At 43.8% G+C, this 23,474-nt stretch overlaps 1 protein-coding gene across 7 annotated transcripts in view; it reads left to right on the top strand.

Annotated features, from left to right (window-relative positions):
• Rel (nuclear factor NF-kappa-B family member relish) overlaps positions 1 to 23,474 on the top strand; it is a 417,698-nt gene that overhangs the window by 312,480 nt on the left and 81,744 nt on the right. For all 7 annotated transcript variants that reach the window (XM_055064994.1, XM_050168416.2, XM_055064991.1 and 4 more), the window contains 2 exons: positions 14,327 to 14,398; positions 20,181 to 20,562. In XM_055064994.1, coding sequence (XP_054920969.1) covers positions 14,327 to 14,398; positions 20,181 to 20,562 — 454 coding nt within the window. The remainder of the gene's footprint in view (positions 1 to 14,326; positions 14,399 to 20,180; positions 20,563 to 23,474) is intronic.

Raw genomic sequence — 23,474 nt, 5'->3', positions numbered from 1 at the left:
ACAAACTGGGCGTAAGGGGGTGTAAGAATCATGTGACGCCCCCTCGGGCACAATCTTTGTTGGCCCGCCAGGCTCGGTGGCCTGCGAAACTCGGTAGGCAATGTTGGTCACCGCACAGCAATAAACACCGACGAGCACAGCTTCTTGGCAGTCGGTCATCGTTCGTCACCACCACGCTGCGGAGCGTCTGTCTAATGGAGGGTGCCTCAAGCCCTCCTTCATTCACGAACCCGGGCTGATCAGTCCTTTGTGCCACTGTCAGGTGGATGGCAAATATTTCCCTTTAGACAGCACTGTTAGTATGGAAAAGTTTGTCATCCTACTTTGAGCTGCTGGTGCCTTGTTTTTAAACTACTATACTAGGCAAAGTCAGGTGAAGTTTGCTGAAGAATAACTCCCAGCTTGAATGCCGCCACATGTCTGGAAGTGGTTTGAACCAAGGCATAGTTGTCAGCAGGGTCACAATAAAAAGAGACAGAGAGAGTTTTACATCCCTCCCACTTTTATCCTTCATTCCTGCTGCTCCCCACATTCACCTCCAGTTCTTTCACTAATGCCATCTTCAGATGGTTGTTTTCAAGTGCTGTTAAGTGCTCCCAAAAGGCCAGTCTTCGTTCGGATGATCAAAAATGGCCGCTTCGACTACTTCAGATGGTCCTTTCCGATCGCCTGACTCAAAATCAAGAGTGCTGTGAAGCACTCTCAGCATCGCTGTCAGAGCAGCCAAGAAATCTAGTCAGTTTCCGGTCACGTGACCCCACACGTTCCTGTGGCTCTCGCTGTTTCCACTAGTGCACACGGGCAATATTTGTGCTACCTACCTTGACTTGTCGTTTGTCTTAATCATAAGTTGCTGTTTTTTTTTTGCCGGCAATGGTGGCAGCACTGGCTGCATTACCAATAGTTCCCCTCAACTTTCGCTTCCTTCTCTCAGTGCTCCAAAAAGCAGCCAACTGTTCATTTGCCTCGAAATACTTCCTACTTGGGCCCAGAGCGCCTCGGCAATTGGTATGCTCGGATTTGGAGGATCAAAGTTACCACCCAAAGATGCGATAAATGATTTCTCATCTTCCCTTTGGCTTGATCCCTCGCATTTGAGCACAACCATTCAACAGTGTGGCGGTTATGCTGCAAGTGGAATGTGCTTCATAATGTTCTGGTTTCTTCAACTCTCCATGGTCGTAGGTTTTACCCTTCAGGTGATAACACCCTCTGCAGTTGGTGCGTGGTAATTAAAGACACAAAAGTTGCCATAGAGAAGCTGCATTATCTTCATATTTTTCACTAGAGTGAAATGATGAAAAGTATAAAACAGTTATTTCTTCTAGCGAGCACGAGAGGTGTTGTTGGCTTGCACTTTGTGCTGAATGAAGTTATAAAAACGCATGACACTGAAGTTGGGATCACAGCAAACTGTGAAAATAATGGCATGTCTTGAAAGAAGACATTGTTATCATGAGGAAGTGCTCTGTACACTACAAATTTATTAAAGGGGCCCCCTGAAGCACTTTTTCAAGAAGTTGAGTAATGCATTTGAAGGTAAAATCGGATGTTTTAGAAATACTTTGCTGCAGAAAGTACTTCAGTGCATTGAGCAGAAACGAAATTATTGGCAATCAAACATACCCTTCGTGGCACTTCCACTCCTTCTTCAATGCCTTGCACTGCGAAGGCTATGGAGGAGCCGGGTGTGCCCACAACACTCCGCCTACTAAACGTCGCTTTGGTGTGCACTTCAAGTTTGATTTTGGATGTTAATGCAGACACCGCTACTTCCGATTTTGGTGCCTATGATGCACCAAACATAAGCCAAACGCGGTTGTCCTCTGCGAGCCACAGTGCGCTTAGCCAGTGGACTCAATGCAGCACCCCGTGATGGCCTGCCGCAGCTACATGCAACTGTAGTGCGTATGTGCAGCGTTTTCTTTGTCCCCGCAGGGGCGTTTGCGTCATCAGGCGTTTGGTGTGTTGCGACACCACGTACCCAAGCACACGAGGGTTGGACCCTCCTGCGTGTAGCCGTGCGCGGCTTAGCCGTGTCCGGGGAAAAGGGGATCCTGGGGGTTGAGCCAATGCCGGGTGTTTGGACCTTCACGGCCCCCCGGCAGAGGCAACACGCCTCTTTGGCCTCTGCTTCACGTAGACAGCACCCCCGGACTGACCCACCCGGGGGAAATCGGCAGTCGCCTCTTCCTGTCTCTCTCTCCTTAAATCTTCGTCTTTATCTCTCACTTTTTGATCTTTCCTGTCTTATTCTCTCTTCCATTTACTTCCTTTCTCTATGGCAGCAAGGGTTAACCTTGTGTGGCTATCCTACCTTGGGTACACCATATTTGGTTATAGTGACGGCGTACGGCTGGCGTCGTGCAGGCTTGAATACCAGCTCTGCCACGTCCCTTCGTTGGGCTCCGTGGTGGGCGGTCGGCGCTGTTGCCGAACACACACACTTTCCTATGGCAGCGCAAATCTCTGTTGTCCATGATCGGCGGCTGAAAAGATGCCGCATCGAAGTACCATTTCAATTCTCCTTTCGAAGCAACGCTCCATCTTTCCCCAAGTACTATGTAGTCCACAGCGAAACCAACATGCCAGTAAGAAAGCTATCTCCATTCCTTGTAGCCAAATGCCTGAAAGATAAAATCGGACCTACATACAAAGCTTCCAATATGTCTAGCGGGGACCTCCTCCTAGAACTGAATAATAAAGATCAAGCAGAGAAGCTCGCTGAACTTACCAGTATTGGCGACGCAACAGTGACAGTTTCAGCGCACAGAACATTTAATACAAGCAGGGGAGTAATATCTGACGAAGACTTTATTGGTTTAAGCGATGAGGAACTACTGGAGGGTTTCCAAGAACAAAATGTTACTAAAGTACAAAGAATAGTAATCCGCAGAAACGACCAAGAAATCCCCACCAAACATGTTATACTCACCTTCGGAACAAGCGTAATGCTTACCTCACTCGATGCAGGTTATGTCAAAGTCAATGTGAGACCATATATCCCGAACCTCAGACGGTGTTTCAAGTGCCAAAGGTATGGACATGCTTCATATGCATGCCGAGGACAAACAACTTGTGCTAAATGCAGCTCCAACGATCACCAATCTGAGAATTGCACCTCTTCACCACATTGTGTTAACTGCAAAGGAGATCATCCCGCTTACTCGAGGTCTTACCCTTGCTGGAAAAAAGAAAAAGTAATTGCACTAACTGTGAAAGAAAAAATCTCATTCTTTGAAGCCAGAAAGCGACTGTCATATCTTTCGCGACGTAGTTATGTTGATGTGACGAAGGTGGGGGCGTCGTCACAAAGACCTGAGGAGTCCTGTGAACCCACGCACAGTGGTCCCGTAGTGATGCCTCCCGCCCCCATGGTGGAAGCAGTCAGTACTGCTCCACCCTCTTCGAAGGCCCTGGAGACACCAGTCCCGCAGGGCCCTAAGATCAAGCGAACACCAAGGCCCGAGACACGTGTCTCGGCGCCAAACTCTTGGTGCTCCAGCGCCTCAGAGAGAGCGATGGAGGTCGACGCAAAAACCCCGGTGTCATCGACACTGAAGGAGAAGCGCTCTCTCGAGCGCTTAAAGAGGGACAAACTCCCAATAACCACCCAAAATAAGAAGGCGATAACCTAAGGGTTATCGCTCCATTGCATCTGCCTTCTTCAGATCCATGTCGCCTAACATCTTTCTTATCTCCTATTCACTCGTTAATATCACTTTTCCTTTCAATTTTATAATGGCTTTTATGATCCATTGGAATTGTAGAGGTCTCTTACATAACTTGGGTGACATCAAAGACATGTTAATAAACTTCTCTCCTGTGGCCCTGTGCTCACAGGAAACAAACCTAGGCGAAAAACACAAAAACATTTTAAAAGTTTTCACTGTTGTACGGCAGGACCGTACGCAGACGAACCGGCTGTCAGGTGGTGTAGCCATTTTTCTGCAGGGTGGTATTGCAGCTAGAGAAGTTCCTATTAACAGTCACATAGAAGCTGTTGCTGTCACCGTTTTAGCTCATAAAACTATCACAATTTGTTCAGTATACATTCCCCTGCATTCACACTTTACCATAAAAGATGTAGAGTTAATTTTAAACCAGCTAACTGAACCATTTTTAATAGGCGGTGATTTTAACGCATATAACACGTTGTGGGGTAGTAAAACAACTGACACCAGGGGTCAAACACTTGAAGATTTTATCCTAACAAATGATGTATGCATTTTAAACACCGGTGCGGCGACTTACTACTGCCCAAGCACAGGAGGGTTGAGTTGCCTAGATCTGGCACTGTGCTCTCCATCTCTTTTTGGCGATTTTCAGTGGAGTGTCATTGAGAACCCCTATGGTAGTGACCATATGCCTGCTATCATTAAAAGAGCATCTCCTTTTCCTATCATCCCACTGAGGCCACCCCGTTGGAAACTCCATCTAGCAGGCTGGCCTCTATTTACTGAAAAGGCCACCATGGGTAACATACCAGATGAGCTAACCATAGATGAAATGAATGATAAGATAACCGCCTGTATACTTGCTGCAGCAGCAGAAACAATCCCACAATCGTCTAGCTTCCTAAGAAAAAACCTAAAACCCTGGTGGACGAAGGAATGTACGCAAACAAAAAAACTACAAAACAAAGCGTGGGGTATCTTTCGGCGATATCCAACACAAGATAATCTACTCTCGTTCAAAAAAGCAATAGTGAAAGCCAGGTACACATGCAGACAAGTCGAAAGACAGTCCTGGAAAAATTATGTCTCGTCAATAAATAGCTCGATAACTTCCAAAAGATTGTGGGATCAGGTTCGTAAGTTTAGAGGCAACTACGCTCCTTACACGATACCCATACTTTCACCCCCAGACACACAAACAAATTTAGTAGAACAAGCAGTCATATTAGGGCAGCACTTTCATGATATATCAAGCTCAGTAAACTACTCTGCAGAATTTCTAAAACATAAGCAGTTAGCAGAAAAACTAAAGCTTCCGACCACAGGAAGTTCAGAAAGACTGTATAATGTCGCTTTAACACTTCCAGAAATCAACAGAGTACTTACTACTGGCAAAAAAACAGCACCCGGTCCGGACAGGGTACATTACGCAATGCTAGCTCACCTTTCCCCTAAAGCAATTGAGACCTTGCTTCGTTTCTTCAACATAATCTGGGAAACGGGAAAAATGCCCAAAGAATGGAAGAAAGCCATCATAATCCCTTTCTTGAAAGCTGGAAAACCTCCCACAACAGCAACCAGCTACAGACCCATAGCACTCACAAGTTGTCTTGCAAAGTCCTATGAAGCCATCATGAACATAAGATTAACATACGTCCTCGAAACAGAGAACCTGCTAGATAACCATCAGTGTGGATACAAGAAAGCTCTCCACAACAGATCACCTAGTCCAGCTAGAAGACGAGATACGTGCTGCGTTTCTGCACAAGCAAAACTGTCTCACTGTTTTCTTTGACCTAGAAAAGGCGTACGACACAACATGGAGGTTTGGTATTTTAAGGGACTTGGCAGATTTAGTAATCCGAGGTAGAATGCTCAAATGTCTAGCCGATTTCATGTCGAACCGAACATTCCAAGTGCGTTTAGGAACGGCGCTGTCACGTGTATTCACTCAAGAAAATGGTGTACCCCAAGGATGCATACTAAGCACAACATTGTGGTGAAAATGAACTCGGTCAATAAGGTAATTCCATCCTCTGTAATGCATTCATTATATGTGGATGATCTACAAATTGCGTGTCGTGCATCGAACCTGACATCCTGCAAACGGCAAATTCAAATTACATTAAACAAACTAACACAATGGGCGTCTGAAAACGGTTTTCGTTTCTCAAGTGAAAAAACTATTAGTGTTGTCTTTACACTAAATAGAGGCCTACAACCAGATCCCACCCTTATGCTACAAGAAGCCACACTACCAGTAAAACAAGAACACAAGTTTCTGGGTGTTCTGTTTGATAAAAAGTTGAACTTTCTCGCTCACATAAAGAGCCTTAAAATAAAAGCGAACAATGCACTTAACGTCCTCAAATTCCTGTCCCGGAAGCGCTGGGGCTCTGACTGTGAATGCCTGCTATGCATTTACCGCACTTTGGTGCGCAGCATATTAGATTATGGTAGCATCATATACGGTTCAGCCAGACAGTCTTACGTCCGACGACTTGATCCAGTTCATAACCTTGAACTACGACTGGCAACTGGTGCTTACAGAACATCGCCTGTCCAGAGTTTGTATGTTGACTGTAATGAACCTCCTTTACAGCAGCGCAGAGTGCTACCAACTCTTTCTTACGTACTCAGAATTCAGTCGTCACCACAACACATATGCTTCAACATTGTCACACAGTGTAACTCACGCTTACCCTATACAAACAAACCAAACATGATTAAGCCACTTGTCCTGCGATATAAGGAATATATTTGGGATTATAACATTCCTCGCGAAGTCCTCCAGGTTGAGAGAAAGCCACAGCATTTGCCCCCGTGGCGTGATTTCGCACCGTTATGTGATTGGACATTGACACATTTAAAGAAGAAAGACACCCCACACGAACACATTATACAAGAATTCCGCTTTCTACAGGACAAATATCAATATTACACGCAATTTTAAACTGATGGCTCTAAAACAAAAGAACACGTGGGTGTGTGGGCCATAACAGAACATTGGGAAAGAAGTATTCATTTGCCACAGCACGCCTCGGTCTACACAGCTGAAGTCTATGCAATATGGACTGTGGTTAAAAAAATCATCGCTGAAAAACTAGGAAACACGATCATATACACCGATTCACTAAGCACGTTAAAGGCTCTTCACATGAAATCCAAATGTAAACCCCTGTTAGGGGATATCTTAAACATGATAACAATAAACAAATACGGCAGGTCAATTAGGTTTTGCTGGGTACCAAGTCATGTTGGTATACCGGGTAACGAAGCAGTGGATAGGTGCGCATCAATGGCAGTGTATGAAAACATTAGAAATACAGCACTTCCATATAAAGACAGTATAAATGCGATTCTGAAGGCCTTGACGTCAAAATGGCAATACGATTGGGACAAATGTTTGAACAATAAGCTACATCTTATCAAACCTGTAATTTGCGAGTGGAAATCATGCAGACACCAGCAACGGTTCTACGAGGTGATCTTGTGTTGACTTCAAATTGGACACACACATCTGACACACAATTTCCTCCTCCGAAAAGAAAACCCGCCAACCTGCGAAAAATGCCATGAACCTCTCACAGTCATACTCATCCTAATAACATGTCCATACATCAACACACTGAGACGGAGGTTTTTACACAGCGTGTATAATTTGCACACTCCATTACACCCTGCCCTATTACTAGCAGATGACCCCCTAGTGCCATTTGCTCACCTGTTCGACGTTTTAGAAAAAAACTGGTTATTTACACCAACTTTAATGTAATGCAGGTTTACCTGCTCTAACGTTCATTCTGTCTTGCGTCTGGCGCAGCATGGCCTTAGTTGCCTTTGTGCCATTAAACCCAAACTAACCAAACCAAACCAACGTTTGCTGTGTGCATGATGGCTTGAGTGCGTGCTCGCACTCATATGCTCCAGTCTGACCATGCTATGTGGTGCGGACCTGTTGTGTGGTGTGGACCGACAGATACTAGCCACATTCCAACTTGTGCATTTTGAAGCACTATCAATGCGTCTGCCAAGGCATCTAACCAGGAGTGAGTGCACACTGGCAAGCGTGCATGTGGTCTGATCTCAAGTTTTGCGTGGTGCGAGGCCATTTGAGCATTATCGAAAGAGTTAGTCGAAATTAGTGATGCCCGACGACTTCTACACCGATAAGCAGGGCAGCCTAAGTTTAATTCCTACGCGTGCGGCCGTGGCCGAGCGTGAGCAGATGATAGAAACCTTCTTCCTGAAGTGCGTAATTATTATCAAAATTCAACAGCAGATTTTCGCTTACTTAAACGTAGTTATTTAACTTGATCAATAAACGTACACAAACAGTAGGAAGAAGTGCACTGATCCAAACACCTTTCTTGATTGATGTCAGCTATTGGCCAATAGCAGCGACATATGGGAATCTGCTATATTACGAAATAAAGCCTCCAGAAAAGAGTGAGGAGCAGGCTTTGGTTGAAAAGAGCGTGTTTGGGAGAAAAGTGATTTCACGCTCCGCTTGCAAGATCCACGCACCGTGCACGACTGCAAAACTTGGCTAAGATGTTCACCGCAGAGTATGCTACCTGCGGACTGTGTTTTTTCACCAAGCCCGAGGGGTCATTCAGGACTCTCTTAAAAATTGTATTTTCAACGTAGATATTTTACTCACTTTCACTGTTTGTTAACCTTGTCTAGGTTAGAACGACAGAAAGCTGAGCTAGTTGGTAAGGATTCATTATGCGAAATAGAAGTGAGGCGTGCACACAGGACACAAGAGTAGAGAAGTGGACAACAGGAACGCCGACTATCAACTGAAGGGAGCACTGAGGCGAAAAAAGAAAGAAGACACAAAACTCATCTGCGCATGCTCAGGAATGGTAACACCATGTGTCAATCGGTTACATGTGCCGGCCTACGAGAGAGATAACTGTTAAGGCACTTAATCTCTTCCTTATGCAAAGTAATCGAAGGCTGACTCACGCACGCACTTCCACTATTATAGATATGCCATGCCTCCACCATAAAACGCGTATCTTCATTCTTATGCCTGTACAATATTGCGCATTCGTCTAACTCTGGCGTGCAGTTACAATCTCGGCAATGTAGCGAAAGATTAGAAGGTGATCCACCATCCCTTGTCTAGGGATGTCTTTGGAAATTTGATGACAAGCTAATTGAATTGAATTGTTTATTAGTGTGCCCCAAAACAGCATACATGCCTTCTAATTTGGTGCACAATGAAAAGAAATAAGAAAGGGCACAAAATGAGGTTCAAAACGAAATACACTTAGCCTGAAGGTGTAATTCAATACTATTTTTAAAAATGGGTAATATTTCAGACATCTTCAACTCTTGTGACACTGACTTGAGAATGTGCTGCAGCATTACAGCTGTCATATCAGAAGAGAACAAAACTCTTGTGTACATTATAAGTCTGTGCAATAGTTATATCACACAAGAGCTCAGCAGTCATCGGTACAGAGGGGCACCAGGATTTTGTATTTCGCACATGCTTTTAGAGCATCTGCAAGAGCTCAGTGTACGCCAAGCCACAGCATAGGTGCATTGAAAACTAGACTTTTTCTGGCTGGTGGGTTTTATATATACCATATTTTCCCGTCTATAAGCCGCACCTTTGTATAAGTCGCACCCCCCTCAATACAGCAGTTTTTCACACAAAAAAAAAATTTGAGTCACACTGGTGTATGAGATGCACCTTTTCACTCGGTAAGCAATTGGAAAACTAATTGAGGATCAGGTAATAAGAAAATATCACGAAAATATGTGCTTGCAGTGGCCGCCACCTCTGCATGCATCCTGCGGTAGGCAGTGCTGACATCGTCATCATTTATTGTATCATATTGGGTGCATTTGGCAGGCATTCTCAGATCATGAACAGCAGGTTGCCATTATCCCTCACGAGAAAAGTGTATAACAGCTGTGTCTTACCAGTACTCACCTACGGGGCAGAAACCTGGAGGCTTACGAAAAGGGTTCTACTCAAATTGAGGGCGACGCAACGAGCTGTGGAAAGAAGAATGATAGGTGCAACGTTGAGGGATAAGAAAAGAGCAGATTGGGTGAGGGAACAAACGCGAGTTAATGACATCTTAGTTGAAATCAAGAAAAAGAAATGGGCATGGGCAGGACATGTAATGAGGAGGGAAGATAAACGATGGTCATTGTTACGGACTGGATTTCAAGGGAAGGGAAGCGTAGCAGGGGGCGGCAGAAAGTTAGGGGGGTGGATGAGATTAAGACGTTTGCATGGCCACAATTAGTACATGACCGGGGTAGTTAAAGAAGTATGGGAGAGGCCTTTGCCCTGCAGTGGGCGTAACCAGGCTGATGATGATGATTGTCCCATAAGGACCCCTTTCAGGGCATTACATAAGGGGGGGGGGGGCAAAAGCATCAATAAACACTATGGTCATTATTGTACAATGGTTAACTTATTTGTACAACAGTAAACAAAACTTAGTATACATGCTAGTAGACGATGGGCGAGAAAAATTAAAAACAAAACAAAGTACGAACTGGCAGTAGAAATGGCAACACAACAGGCAGTATAATACAGCGGTAAAAAAGACAGTTCGTACTTAAAAAGAGTAACAGCGTAGTAGTTGTAGGTTAAGGGTTTAAAAAATATGACAATAAGTTCCTAAATTTATTTGGATCCCCTTCATTTACTATACGGTTGGGTAGCGCATTCCACAATACAATAGCACTAGGTAAGAAAGAGTTGTTGAAGGCATTAGAGGAACCATGAAGACGTTGTAGTCTCAGGTTGTTAAGTAGACGCTTAGAAGAGCGGGTGGGTGGAAGTAGAAGAGTGTTCCTGAGATGTGGGAAATTATAATAGAGTTTGTGGAAAAGGGAAAGTTGTGAAATCTTCCTACAAAGTGTTAGACTAGGGATGCTGAGGGATGATTTAATGCCGCTTATACTTGTATGCCAGTCATAGTTTGAAGCGATAAAACGTGCTGCGCAATTCTGCACTGTTTCGAGGGAGTTGATGAGGTAAGTCTGGTGAGGGTTCCAAATGGGTGAGGCTTACTCAAGTTTAGTCTGAATGAATGTTTCATAGGCGAGCTTGCGTACGGGAACAGGAGACAGAAAAATCGATCTTTTGAGTAGGCCAAGTGATTTAGAACTGTCGTTTATAAGTTGAGTTATGTGTGCAGACCACGTAAGCTGATTAGTGAAAGTAACGCCTCGATTACGGTAAGAACCAACTTGAGAAAGAGCTGTGGATTTAAGAGAGTACCGGTGGTTAATCAATTCCCGCTTGCGAGTTACACACATGTACTTGCACTTGGAAACGTTGAGGGACATGAGCCAAAGAGAGCACCAATTTGCTATTTTGTTTAAGTCTTCCTGGAGTATTAGTTGGTCATTCATCATCATCATCAGCCTGGTTACACCCACTGTAGGGCAAAGGCCTCTCCCATACTTCTCCAACTACTCCGGTCATGTACTACTCCGGTCATTGTGGACATGTTGTCCCTGCAAACTCCTTAATCTCATCCACCCACCTAACTTTCTGCTGCCCCCTGCTACGCTTACCTTCCCTTGGAATCCAGTCCGTAACCCTTAATGACCATCGGTTATCTTCCCTCCTCATTACATGTCCTGCCCATGCCCATTTCTTTTTCTTGATTTCAACTACGATGTCATTAACTTGCGTTTGTTCCCTCACCCAATCTGCTCTTTTCTTATCCCTTAACGTTACACCCATCATTCTTCTTTCCATAGCTCGTTGTGCGTCCTCAATTTAAGTAAAACCAGTTTCATAACCCTCCAGGTTTCTGCCCCGTACGTGAGTACTGGTAAGACACAGCTGTTATAAACTTTTCTCTTGAGGGATAATGGCAACCTGCTGTTCATGATCTGAGAATGCCTGCCAAACGCACACCAGCCCATTCTTATTCTTCTGATTATTTCAGTCTCACGATCCGGATCCGCCGTCACTACCTGCCCTAAGTAGATGTATTCCCTTACCATTTCCAGTGCCTCGCTACCTATTGTAAATTGCTGTTCTCTTCCGAGACTGGTAAACATTACTTTAGTGTTCTGCAGGTTAATTTTTAGACCCACTCTTCTGCTTTGCCTCTCCAGGTCAGTGAGCATGCATTGCAATTGGTCCCCTGAGTTACTAAGTAAGGCAATATCATCAGCGAATCGCAAGTTACTAAGGTATTCTCCATTAACTTTTGTCCCCAATTCTTCCCAATCCAGGTCTCTGAATACTTCCTGTAAACACGCTGTGAATAGCATTAGAGAGATTGTATCTCCCTGCCTAACGCCTTTCTTTATCGGGATTTTCTTGCTTTCTCTATGGAGGATTACGGTGGCTGTGGAGCCGCTATAGATATATTTCAGTATTTGTACATACGGCTCGTGTACACCCTGATTCCCTGGTGCCTCCATGACTGATGAGGTTTCGACTGAATCAAACATTCAAAAGACTAGCGCAAAATAGCAGGGACACAGACAGAGAAGACGACAGGACGAGCGCTAATAATGATGACACACCAACTAGCCCAGCTTTCTGCCTTGATCGCTTTGAATCAAACACTTTCTTGTAATCAATGAAAGCTATATATAAGGGTTGGCTATATTCCGCACACTTCTCTATCACCTGATTGATTGTGTGAATATAGTCTATTGTTGAGTAGCCTTTATGGAATCCTGCCTGGTCCTTTGCTTGACAGAAGTCTAAGGTGTTCCTGATTTTATTTGCGATTACCTTAGTAAATACTTTGTAGGCAACAGACAGTAAACTGATCGGTCTATAATTTTTCAAGTCTTTGGCGTCCCCTTTCTTATGGATTAGGATTATGTTAGCGTTCTTCCAAGATTCCGGTACGCTCGACGTCATGAGGCATTGCGCATACAGGGTGGCCAGTTTTTCTAGAACAATCTGCCTACCATCCTTCAACAAATCTGCTGTTACCTGATCCTCCCCAACTGCCTTCACCCTTTGCATAGCTCCCAAGGCTTTCTTTACTTCTTCTGGCGTTACTTGTGGGATTTCAAATTCCTCTAGACTATTCTCTCTTCCATTATCGTCGTGGGTGCCACTGGTACTGTATAAATCTCTATAGAATTCCTCAGCCACTTGAACTATCTCATCCATATTAGTAATGATATTGCCGGCTTTGTCTCTTAACGCAGACATCTGATTCTTGCCAATTCCTAGTTTCTTCTGCACTGCTTTTAGGCTTCCTCCATCCCTGAGAGCATGTTCAATTCTATCCATATTATACTTTCTTATGTCAGCTGTCTTACACTTGTTGATTAACTTCGAAAGTTCTGCCAGTTCTATTCTAGCTGTAGGGTTAGAGGCTTTCATACATTAGCGTTTCTTGATGAGATCTTTCGTCTCCTGGGATAGCTTACTGGTATCCTGTCTAACGGAGTTACCACCGACTTCTATTGCACACTCCTTAATGATGCCCACAAGATTGTCGTTCATTGCTTCAACACTAAGGTCCTCTTCCGGAGTTAAAGCCGAATACCTGTTCTGTAGCTTGATCTGGAATTCCTCTATTTTTTCTCTTACCGCTAACTCATTGATCGGCTTCTTATGTACCAGTTTCTTCCGTTCCCTCCTCAAGTCTAAGCTAATTCGAGTTCTTACCATCCTATGGTCACTGCAGCGCACCTTGCCGAGCACGTCCACATCTTGTATGATGCCAGGGTCAGCGCAAAGTATAAAGTCTATTTCATTTCTAGTCTCGCCATTCGGGCTCCTCCACGTCAACTTTCAGCTGTGCCGCTTGCGGAAGAAGGTATTCATTATCTGCACATTATTCTGTTCTGCAATCTCTACTAATAACTCTCCCCCGCTATTCCTAGTGCCTATGCCATATTCCCCCACTGACTTGTCTCCAGCCTGCTTCTTGCCTACCTTGGCATTGAAGTCACCCATCAGTATAGTGCATTTTGTTTTGACTTTACCCATCGGCGATCCCACGTCTTCATAGAAGCTTTAGACTTTTTGGTCACCATGACTGGATGTAGGGGCGTAGACCATACTGTATGAGCTTCAATTTGTACCTCTTATTAAGTTTCACAACAAGACCTGCCACCCTCTCGTTAATGCTATAGAACACCTGTATGTTACCAGCTATATCCTTATTAATCAGGAATCCGACTCTTAGTTCTCGTCTCTCCGCTAAGCCCCGGTAGCACAGGACGTGCCCGCTTTTTAGCACTGTATATGCTTCTTTTGGCCTCCTAACTTCACTGAGCCCTATCATATCCCATTTACTGGCCTCTAATTCCTCCAATAGCACTGCTGGACTCGCCTCACTAGATAACGTTCTAGTGTCAAACGTTGCCAGGTTCAGATTCCAATGGCGGCCTGTTCGGACCCGGTATTCTTAGCACCCCTGCTGCATCACAGGTCTGACCGCCGCCGTGGTTCAGTTGCTTTGCAGCCGCTGGGGACTGAGGGCCGTGGTTTGATTGTTGTGTTCATATAGGAGGTTGTGGCCAAGTACTGCACCATGGTAGCCAATCTTGCTCTGGTGAGGGAGTGCATTACCGGTTCTGGTCACCGGGATCAGGCCACACTCCAGGCCTGTTTATGCAATTTTATCAACATGCAGATTTTTTTTGTTCTTTTAATCCGGTGGAAAATTGCACAGCACCGGGATTCGAACCACAGTCCTCTTGCACGCAAGGCGGATACTCTACCTCTACGCCACTGCTGCACCAGGGTGAGTAGTTCTCTACTACTCAACCTCAACTTAATATTTTCTTTAGTTTTTCAGATGCCAACCTATCATGGACTTATGTACAAAACTACAGCCTTTGCTGTAGTAAAAATGAGCTACGTTAGCTGTTTGTGACACAGATGGTGCTGAACATGTGTCTTTTATTGCGAGGTCAATTTTTGCTCACAAGCAAACATAAAGACAAATCACCAATAAATGCTCTACATCTTTGGCCCGAAACTGTCATGTGGCCTTTGTAATGTGGCAAGCAGAGTAACCGGCTGATGGCTATCCTTGCGCCCATGCCACAAGGACTCTGGAAGAGTGCCCCAGGTCATGGAGCTATGCAGCATCACCAAATCTGTTCCAGGGCCCCTGGGAGGGGCCACAATGGCTGCTATTCTATTATTAGTTTTATTTAGCAATACTGCCAATCTCATACGAGATCACACAATGAAGGACATGCACTGAAGTTCAGCATATAAGCAGGGTCCTTTTTTGGGGGGGCAAAATCCGATAATGCTCGATTTTCGCACTTAGAACAAAATTTATAAAAATCAAGTTAAACCCAATATCTTCCTGAATTTTGCCCTTTTGCAAAGAATAAATGGGTGTTGCAAGAGTAATGAAGGTAGTCAAGACATATCATATTTATTTCTATTATTAGTATTATTAAAAATTATTATTATATGAATATGGCAGATGCTTCTTTCTTGCTTAACACTGAAGTGAAAACAAGCATATATGAAAGTATACATACTTATTAATCAGTGTGAAAACAACGGAATACACAGAGTTAGAAGGATACATGACGAGTGCTGTATAAAGTATAATATACACAGTGCGTGCCAGCCTTCATTGAACAAAAGCTTGTAGCTTTTTAATAGTCGCATTTAAATCAATACTTCAATGGCAGATTAATAAAGGGAAAGTGAGACATCCACCCAAATGCAGCCAAGCACCACAAAGAAAACCCATATGGCCTCCTTGAAATGAAAGCTTCACATTTGAGGAAAAATTCGTCCTGGTCATGGACTCGAACCCTGGTCCTGGACTCAAACTCAGGACCACCACCTTTCCGCGGCAGCCGCTCCACCATCTGAGCTAACCAGGTGGCTAGCAGATGGCGGGCGAAGTCAAATTTACGTTTGGGTGGGCGTCTCACTTTCCCTTAATAATTACTTCTCTCCACCTTGCGGCTTTCTGCAGAACTATTACGTCAAACTCTTGCCCTCTGCTAGCCAGCTGCTTAGCTCAGATGGCAGAGCGGCCGCCCCAGAAAGGCGCTGGTCCCAGGTTCGAGTCCCAGACCAGGACGAACCCCTCTTCAACTGCGAAGCCCCTCTCTCAAGGAACCCATATGGGTCCTCCCTGCAGCACTCAGTGACGCTTTGGCTGGATGTCTCACTTTCTCTTTATTAATTACTCCACCTTGCGGGTTTCCGCAGAACTATTACGTCAATGACAGATTACATTGCATTTTCTGCACATCGCATAATGTAAACAGCCGTAATGCACTACGAAGCCAATTAGTGCAGCACTAACGTTGCTGGGCATTGCAAATGGTAGCCGTGACTTCAAGATGATGTTTGCCTAACTACTCTATGTTCAAAGAAGTGTGACTGATTTGTCTAGTTGGTGTTCCAGTATTTTTGTTGCAAGATAGTGTATTGGGAAAAAGCAAAATAAGACAACAGACAAGCATGAATAAGCTTGACAGGTCTCCCCCCTTCTCTGAGATGGACACAGAAATTCTCCCAAAGCATATATCTACATCAATAAGTGCTTGTAATATAAGGAAAAGCATCACATCTGCAGTGAAGCACGCCTTCGCGCATTGCATTTTGTACTTTCTTTCCTGTGTTAAAAAAGGGCACAGAACAATGTAAGGAAAGGTTTAACAAGCCCATGTGTCTTTGTTGTTTTTGTCAGTGTGGTTTCTTTAAACTGTGTTAAAAATGCCTGACAATAAGAATTTGTCGAGATAATAATATAGTTAGTCATTATGGCAGGATATACACTAATACAGAATGCAGTCATCAGTGAATAATCGAATTGATGAAGAATGCTGTTAGGGAGGTCATTTATAAAAATGAGAAACAAAAGAGGCCCGAGCACAGAGCCCTGTGGTACACCTGACAAGACTGGACTACTTGACGACTTGAGGTTATCGATGACAGTGTGCTGTGAGCGGTTTGTGAGAAAACATTCAATCTAGGACAGTACAAGTGGGTCAAGATTAAGGCGAGCAAGTTTCACAGTAAGACGTAGATGGGCGACACGATCAAATGCCTTGGCAAAGTCAAGATAGATAACATCGATTTGAAAACGGCAGTCAAGGTGGAGGTGAAGGTCTGTGGTGAATTCGAACAGTTGTGTTTCACATGAGTGGCCTCAGCTAAATCCATGTTGATTGGGAAAGAAAAAGAGTTCTTGTCTAGATGAGATGCAATGCAATGATGCTCTAGAATTTTACAAGGTATGCAGGTTAAGTAAATAGGTCGGTAATTACGTGGACTGGAACGGCTACCGGATTTGTGCATAGGTACAACACTGCTAATTTTCCAATCACTCAGAATAGTAGAAGAGGCAATAGATTGAGTGAAAATCAAATTCAAGAAGCGGCTAGACTGCGATTTGGTGCGCTTCAAAGCTTTTGCCATTATGCCGTCTGGGCCTGGCGCACTGGAAAGTTTAAGGTTATCAATTAAATTGGAGATTCCTTGAGTAGGTATAGTAGCAGCCGGCATTTCTGATTAGTCAGTAGGTGGCAACATAGGAATATCAGTAGGAGGGTCATTAGTGAAAACTGAGCAAAAATAAGAGTTCATGACATCGGGACGCTGATTCACTGAAACAGGAGACCCATCCGAGTTGATCAACGCGATACTTTGACAAGAAGTATGTTTAAGTGATAATGAGTTCCAGAATTTGCAAGGGTTGTCACGCAGAATTCTCAGCAAGTCCTGGTGGAAATATTTGCGTTTAGATTGCCTCAGCAAACTTGTGTAGTCCCGCAATACCGTAAAGTATTTTTCCCATTTTTGCAAATTGTTGTGTCGTTTGAGTTCGCAGAAAATGCGCTTCTTTTTTCTAGATAGTTTTTTAAGGTTGTTCGAATACCAGGGTCTGCCGGCATCCCTGCGAATAAGTACAAGAGGAACATGAGCATCAAGAAGAGACAAAAGTTTATGTTTATATAGTAACCAGTTTTGCTCAACTGTTCTGGAAGAGGGTGATTGATGGAAGTCTACAAAGAAAGATTCTAGCTGATTGTTAATTTCTGGAAAGTTTGCTTTATTGTAATCTTGGATGTATTTAATAGACGGCTGGTGTGTAGGAAGCTCTATAGCTATGTTAAAAAACAAAATGTTGTGATCGCTAACACCTTTAACATATTGTAAAGAATTAATTAGCTCATTATTGGTAGTAAGTACTAAATGAAGAATGTTAGTAATGCGAGTAGGTCTGGTAACTACTTGGCTAAGGTTGTACATAAGAACTGCTTCTAGGAAATCTTTAGACATGCGGGTTGAAGCAATACAGTTTTCCTAGTCAATATCCAGAAAGTTGAAGTTGCTGCATAGCACGAGATTAGCACGAGGAAAACGGGAGATTAGATTGGATATGATGGAATTAAGTTCGTTTGTAAATGAAATGTCGCAATGAGGGGGACGGTAACAAGAAATCAGTATGGTCGTGCTTGTCGGCAGTACTATCTTGAGGCAAAGGATCTCGTGGTGACTTTCAGTAGACAAGTGAGAAGAGACCAGCCATTGTTTGACAAATACCAAGATGCCCCCCGACAACCGGTCCTATCGTGCCTATAAACAGTATACGATGGGTTGTTCAGAAGTTCATGGTCCTCGATATCAGAGTTTAGCCATGACTCTGTGATAACAGCAGTGTCAGTGTCATCATCCGTTATGATCATTTCCAGTGTTTCTTTTTTTGGCATGAAGCTTCGAGCATTAGTTAGCGTAACTCACACCGTGTGAAATGTGGGGCTCCTTGATGGCGCATAGCTGGGTAGGGTAGAGTGGGAAAATGGAAGATTTGTAATTCGAGTTGATGGCTAGTTTGTTAGTTCTATGACTGAATCAGACTCGGCGTCATAGACAAACTGTTTGTCATCTATGATGAGCCTGTCAAAACGAATTTTAAATTGGGAGCCCATTTGTATACCAAACGAATATAACTTTTTCCGGGCTGCGTGCAAGCGCGCAGAGAAATCCTCACGAACTGCAAAAGAAGAGCCTTTAAGTTTGGAAGCTGCTTGAAGGATGGCGTTTTTATCTTTAAAACCTGCGAATTTGACGATGATGGGACGATTTTTGTTTTTCTGGAAGCGACCTAGTCTGTGTGCACACTCTAAATCGGCCATTGCAGTGGAAATGGTAAGCTTCTCGTATAAGAATGAGGTTATGTGCATTTCTGATTGTGCCCAGCTTTCATTGTTAGCATCAGGAATTCCCAAAAACAGCAGGTTAGAACGCCTCTGTCGGTTTTCCGTGTCGTCGCATTTTTCCGCCAGCGCTTTTAATTGGCAACCCAGATTAGCAATGCAGTCACTTGTGTCATCAAGAAGGCTGTGAGTGCAGTGATTGAACTTCATCAACTCATTCTTCTAAGATATCAACTCGAGCAGAAAGTCTGCTGATCGTAGCGTCAATGCTAGTTTGGGAAGTACGTATTAGTGCGAGTTCATTTAGCACGGTGCTTTGGGAGGATTCTAAACGAGATAGTGCTTTGGAAATAGATTCAAGTGAAGAAAGAGTGCCTGTGACGGGGCCGGGGTTCCATTCAACGTCGCCAGCCACTACTAGCAGAAAAGATACAACGTGAAAAGTAATAAACAGGAGCATAACAACTAGCATAATCGATTGCGTGCAAGCACCTTCCAACGTCTGGACAATAGTTTTCAGAAGTATTTTATTCTGATAGCATGAACAATGGTAGTGATAGCTTACATAACGGCGTTTAGTCAAAGCCATCGAAGTCATCCTCCTCCAAGTTGCTTACAAACAATGCAGCTATTTCAGGTTCCACTGGCACATCACTGTCATCTTCTGACTAACTGGTAGAGCACACTGGAGCCTTTGTGCCAGTCCGGAATCATTTTCGTGCCGACTTCCCTCCCTGCTGCTCAGTTTCTATGCTCCACTGCAAATTCAACTGCACTGTACCAGCTTAAATTTCGCGTCATAACTTTTCCAACTTTGCTTTGCATGTGGCATCATGGTTAGCAAGGATGTGACAACACACGCGCACAACAACAATGGCAACAAGTGCAGTGAATTGTAGTTGCTGTGCATGGCAGTAGGTGACATGCGGTGGAGCGTCATTTGATGCCTGCTCAATACAAAGGGCATGGCGATAGCATCCAATCCAATTTTGACTGTATATATGTTGTACCATTCTATGAGATGCACCAACAAAAAAAATTCAGAAAGGAAAGCGTGTGCGACTTATAGACTGGAAAATACGGTATGTCATGCTCACATGGCTTGAGAACCTAAGAGTGCAAAACACAGATTCAAAAATGGAGCTGAATGCCATAGGGCGATTTTTTTTTTAGATAGCATAATTATTCTTTAACACTAAGAGTTAGCTAGCCATGGTGAGTTGTTGCCACGGTCTTTTAGTGTTTAACTATTTTCTGACATAAGACTTCCACTTTTGGCAAGAGGAATTTGCCACTTGAGAGGCATAATATGTCAGCTAGCTCAGTTTCAGGGTTTCCTTTAATTTCTCATAACATTGCACCACTTTGCCACTTTGCCAGTGTCTACTCCTACCCTGGAATCAATCGTCATGGCCACCGATGGAAATGGGCTCGAGGCCTCCATGGGCAGACTCTCCTTGGGTGGCGAAGGAAACCGCAATGAAACAGAACCTGGATTTCAACACAGTAGCATGGCCTGTCCCTGTGGGAGCTCCAAAGAGGCTGTCATCAAGGTTGAAGACGAGTCAGCCCACAGTTCAGGGCATGACTCGTTTGATGGCTCAGTCAGTGTTTGCACCAGTAAGACAAGCAACAGGCTTGGAACTGCGATGTATGCAGTAATGTGCTGGATGACAAAAGAGCTCATGAGCAAGTGCTCAACAAAAACCCTGACCAGACTGGTTGCAGAAATGATTCCAATCTCTGACCTGCATGGCAACAAGTAAGTGATGCTCACAGAATCTAGCTAGTGTAGCTGGTTGGACACTCATAGGAGGAAATAACCTTCAAATAAAATAATGTGTGTGCGTGTGTGTGTGTTTATTGCAGATAGCAGGCTAAAGCCCTTGGGCTGTCAGTGCTTGTGTTTGTCTTTTCCTATTTGTTCCCTCTTCATGTGCTGTTATTTCATTCTTTGAATCTGGCTACCATGCATGACAGAGATGGGTGTGTAACATGAGCATGCATTGGGCATCCAGACCATAGAAAGCTGGTCTTATGCATTTATATGGTGTTAACACCTGCAAACTAGATGGAAATCAGTCAAGCTGCACCTAGTCACTCCTTCAGTCCCATCACTCTTCCCATTCATTAGAGGTAGAGCTAGGCATTATCAAAGTACATATATCTTAGATACCACCTTAGATACTTTTTGGGTATCTTGTATCTGTATCATGATACGTCAGGCAAGATCTGTATCTGCATATATATTTCTGATACATGAAAGAATGTATCTTGCATCTTAAGATACAAGGCTATCGCAACATCACCATTGGCCGAACTTCGCAAGCTGATACTGCTGCCACTAAGCTACCTGAATAAAACTAAAGGCGATGGAGCAGGCTCATGCGCTCGCGCTGTCTCAACAAAGCGCCTGACCACCTGCACGCAGCCGACCTTTTCTCTTGATTTTTTTGTGTCTAGTTGTGTCGCTGCCATGAAGCTTACTCGTAGCCACCACACTGTGGTGTGTATGCCAATGCATGCGGCGTCTTTCGTGCAAATTCTGATGCCGCTCTAGTGTTATTGAACTTTCTCTTGCTTTGTCACAAAGTTTAAAGAATGCAAAAATTGGGTTGCCTTAAAGGGCCCCTCACCAGGCCCCCATAGTAAATGTTTGGTTATACGCTGAAAGTTGTTACGTGTCCTCTGGGGAGCGTTCTGCCACAAAAAATTTTCAATTCTGCTCATTAATAGCCGAGATAGAAATATTTCAGTACCGCGAACCCTTGATTTCAGGAGGCGAGCTGCACTGCATAGCGAGACACTCTCTCCACTCGCGTCATTTAGCCTTCGCAAGCGAAATTCCTTTCCTGCATTCTCCCATATCGAACCTCGAGGATTGCGTGACGTATACGTCACGGGCCCCACCTTCATTCTTTTTTTCTCCTCACTTTTTGCTTTTTTTCGGCACTGCCCATGAGCTGTTGTGGTTGTCTGGTTTCGCACAGCGCATGATTTTGCACGCTGTGCACAAGGATCCTTGACTAGTGGTATAATTCAGTGTTACACGAATACTGAGGTAGAACAAGCAGATCGCAGAACATGGTCATGAGCTCGAACACGGTAGAAAATGGCATAGTTTCGGTACCTGCGCACATGACTGTACGATCATGCGAACAAGCAGATGAAGAGGAAGTACATCTCTCTTGCTTCGGTGCGAAGAAAAACAAAAAAACACACATTTGTGTGTTTTATTATTTCTCTAAACTTCAATTTGTCAATTCAAGCAGCAGATCTCACAAATAACAGATGGTGTCTTGAATAATTCTCCAAGTCACGTGTCACCACAAGCAATGTCACACTGCGGACCCAAGTACGTTGGCGCAGGGACGCTAGTACGTCACCATCCGGCTTGGAGCACAGCGGCCGCGAGGAGAAGGAAAAACGGCGTTCGGTTTGAAATTCAAGATCTTTCCGTGGCGCGTGGTGATGTAATACTTTGCAGACACAATTGTTAGTCCGCATTGTATACTCTGCGCTTGTCAGCTCAAAATGGCCAGACTTTGTTAAGGGCCCTTAAGTCTAGTGGTTTTCACACATCAGTGATTTGAAAGATCTGATGGTTGTAAGTTTGAATGTTGTGAACCAAAGCATGGATGGCGCTGCTTCCAGGAGACTTGTGTATAACACAGCCATTTTGTGTACGTGATTGTTACTCGCAAGCCCTAAAAGTGGGTTTTTGAACTACGTTACACGCATAAACAGTAATACGTTTATGGACAAGGTAAAGCTCCACATCAGTATTTGTGCCATCGTGCTGAGGCTTATTGACGTTCTTGTAATTAGATGGACACCCACTAGCTAGTCGGCAAGCAGAGCAGCAACTCCCAGCAATTACAAGAGTGACAAACAAAAACCATTGACAGTGCAGCGTATAAAGAGCTTTCATATTAAGCAGCAAAAGCTACCCCAATAAATTGTTTTGGAATGAAAATATTGTACTTTGAGCAAGAAAGACAAAAATTTTGAGATATTAACAGACATTTATCTCAAATGAAACAAGCTTGGTCGGAGTTATGAAATTTACAAGCAAACGTTTTTGTGCATGCATGTTTGTTGCTACTTTATATCGATCTATAATATGAAATTTGCTAATGTATCGAAGTATCTTAAGATACAAATGGAAAGTGTTGTGTCACATACAATAATTGCGGTAATATCTTGTATCTACATCTCAAATACTTGTGGCCTGAGTATCTTGTATTGTCCCATGATACAATTGCCAAGTATCTTTGTCCAGCCTTGGACGATATACACTCTAGTAATTGCAAGTGGAGGTTTATCTCCACTGGTGCATTTGTGTCTTTATGTACCAACATGTCGACTTTCCGTAGTTCAGTGTTGTGGATGGCATGTTATCTTGAATGCTATCCCTGACCCCAAATGCCCGTGTACATAACTTTATGAGACGAGGTGATGCAGACTGCCATGCTGGAATATGCAAGAATAAAATTTAAACCATTTGCTTGTGTTTAAAATAGTCCCTGTAAGCTTTCTTGCCTTTGTAATATAGACACCAGGGGCAACTTGCCACTGAACACTTATTTTTCATTGTTTCACTGTGTTGTTAAAGGGACTGACAACTGATTTTCAAGAATGTGTGGATATTTTTTAAGAATACAATGGAACCTG

Source organism: Dermacentor andersoni, chromosome 1 (genome assembly GCF_023375885.2).
Source record: "Dermacentor andersoni chromosome 1, qqDerAnde1_hic_scaffold, whole genome shotgun sequence".
Classification (NCBI taxonomy): Eukaryota; Metazoa; Arthropoda; class Arachnida; order Ixodida; family Ixodidae; genus Dermacentor; species Dermacentor andersoni.
Note: the sequence above shows the minus strand (reverse complement) of the source record. Positions and strands in the feature narration are given on the sequence as shown.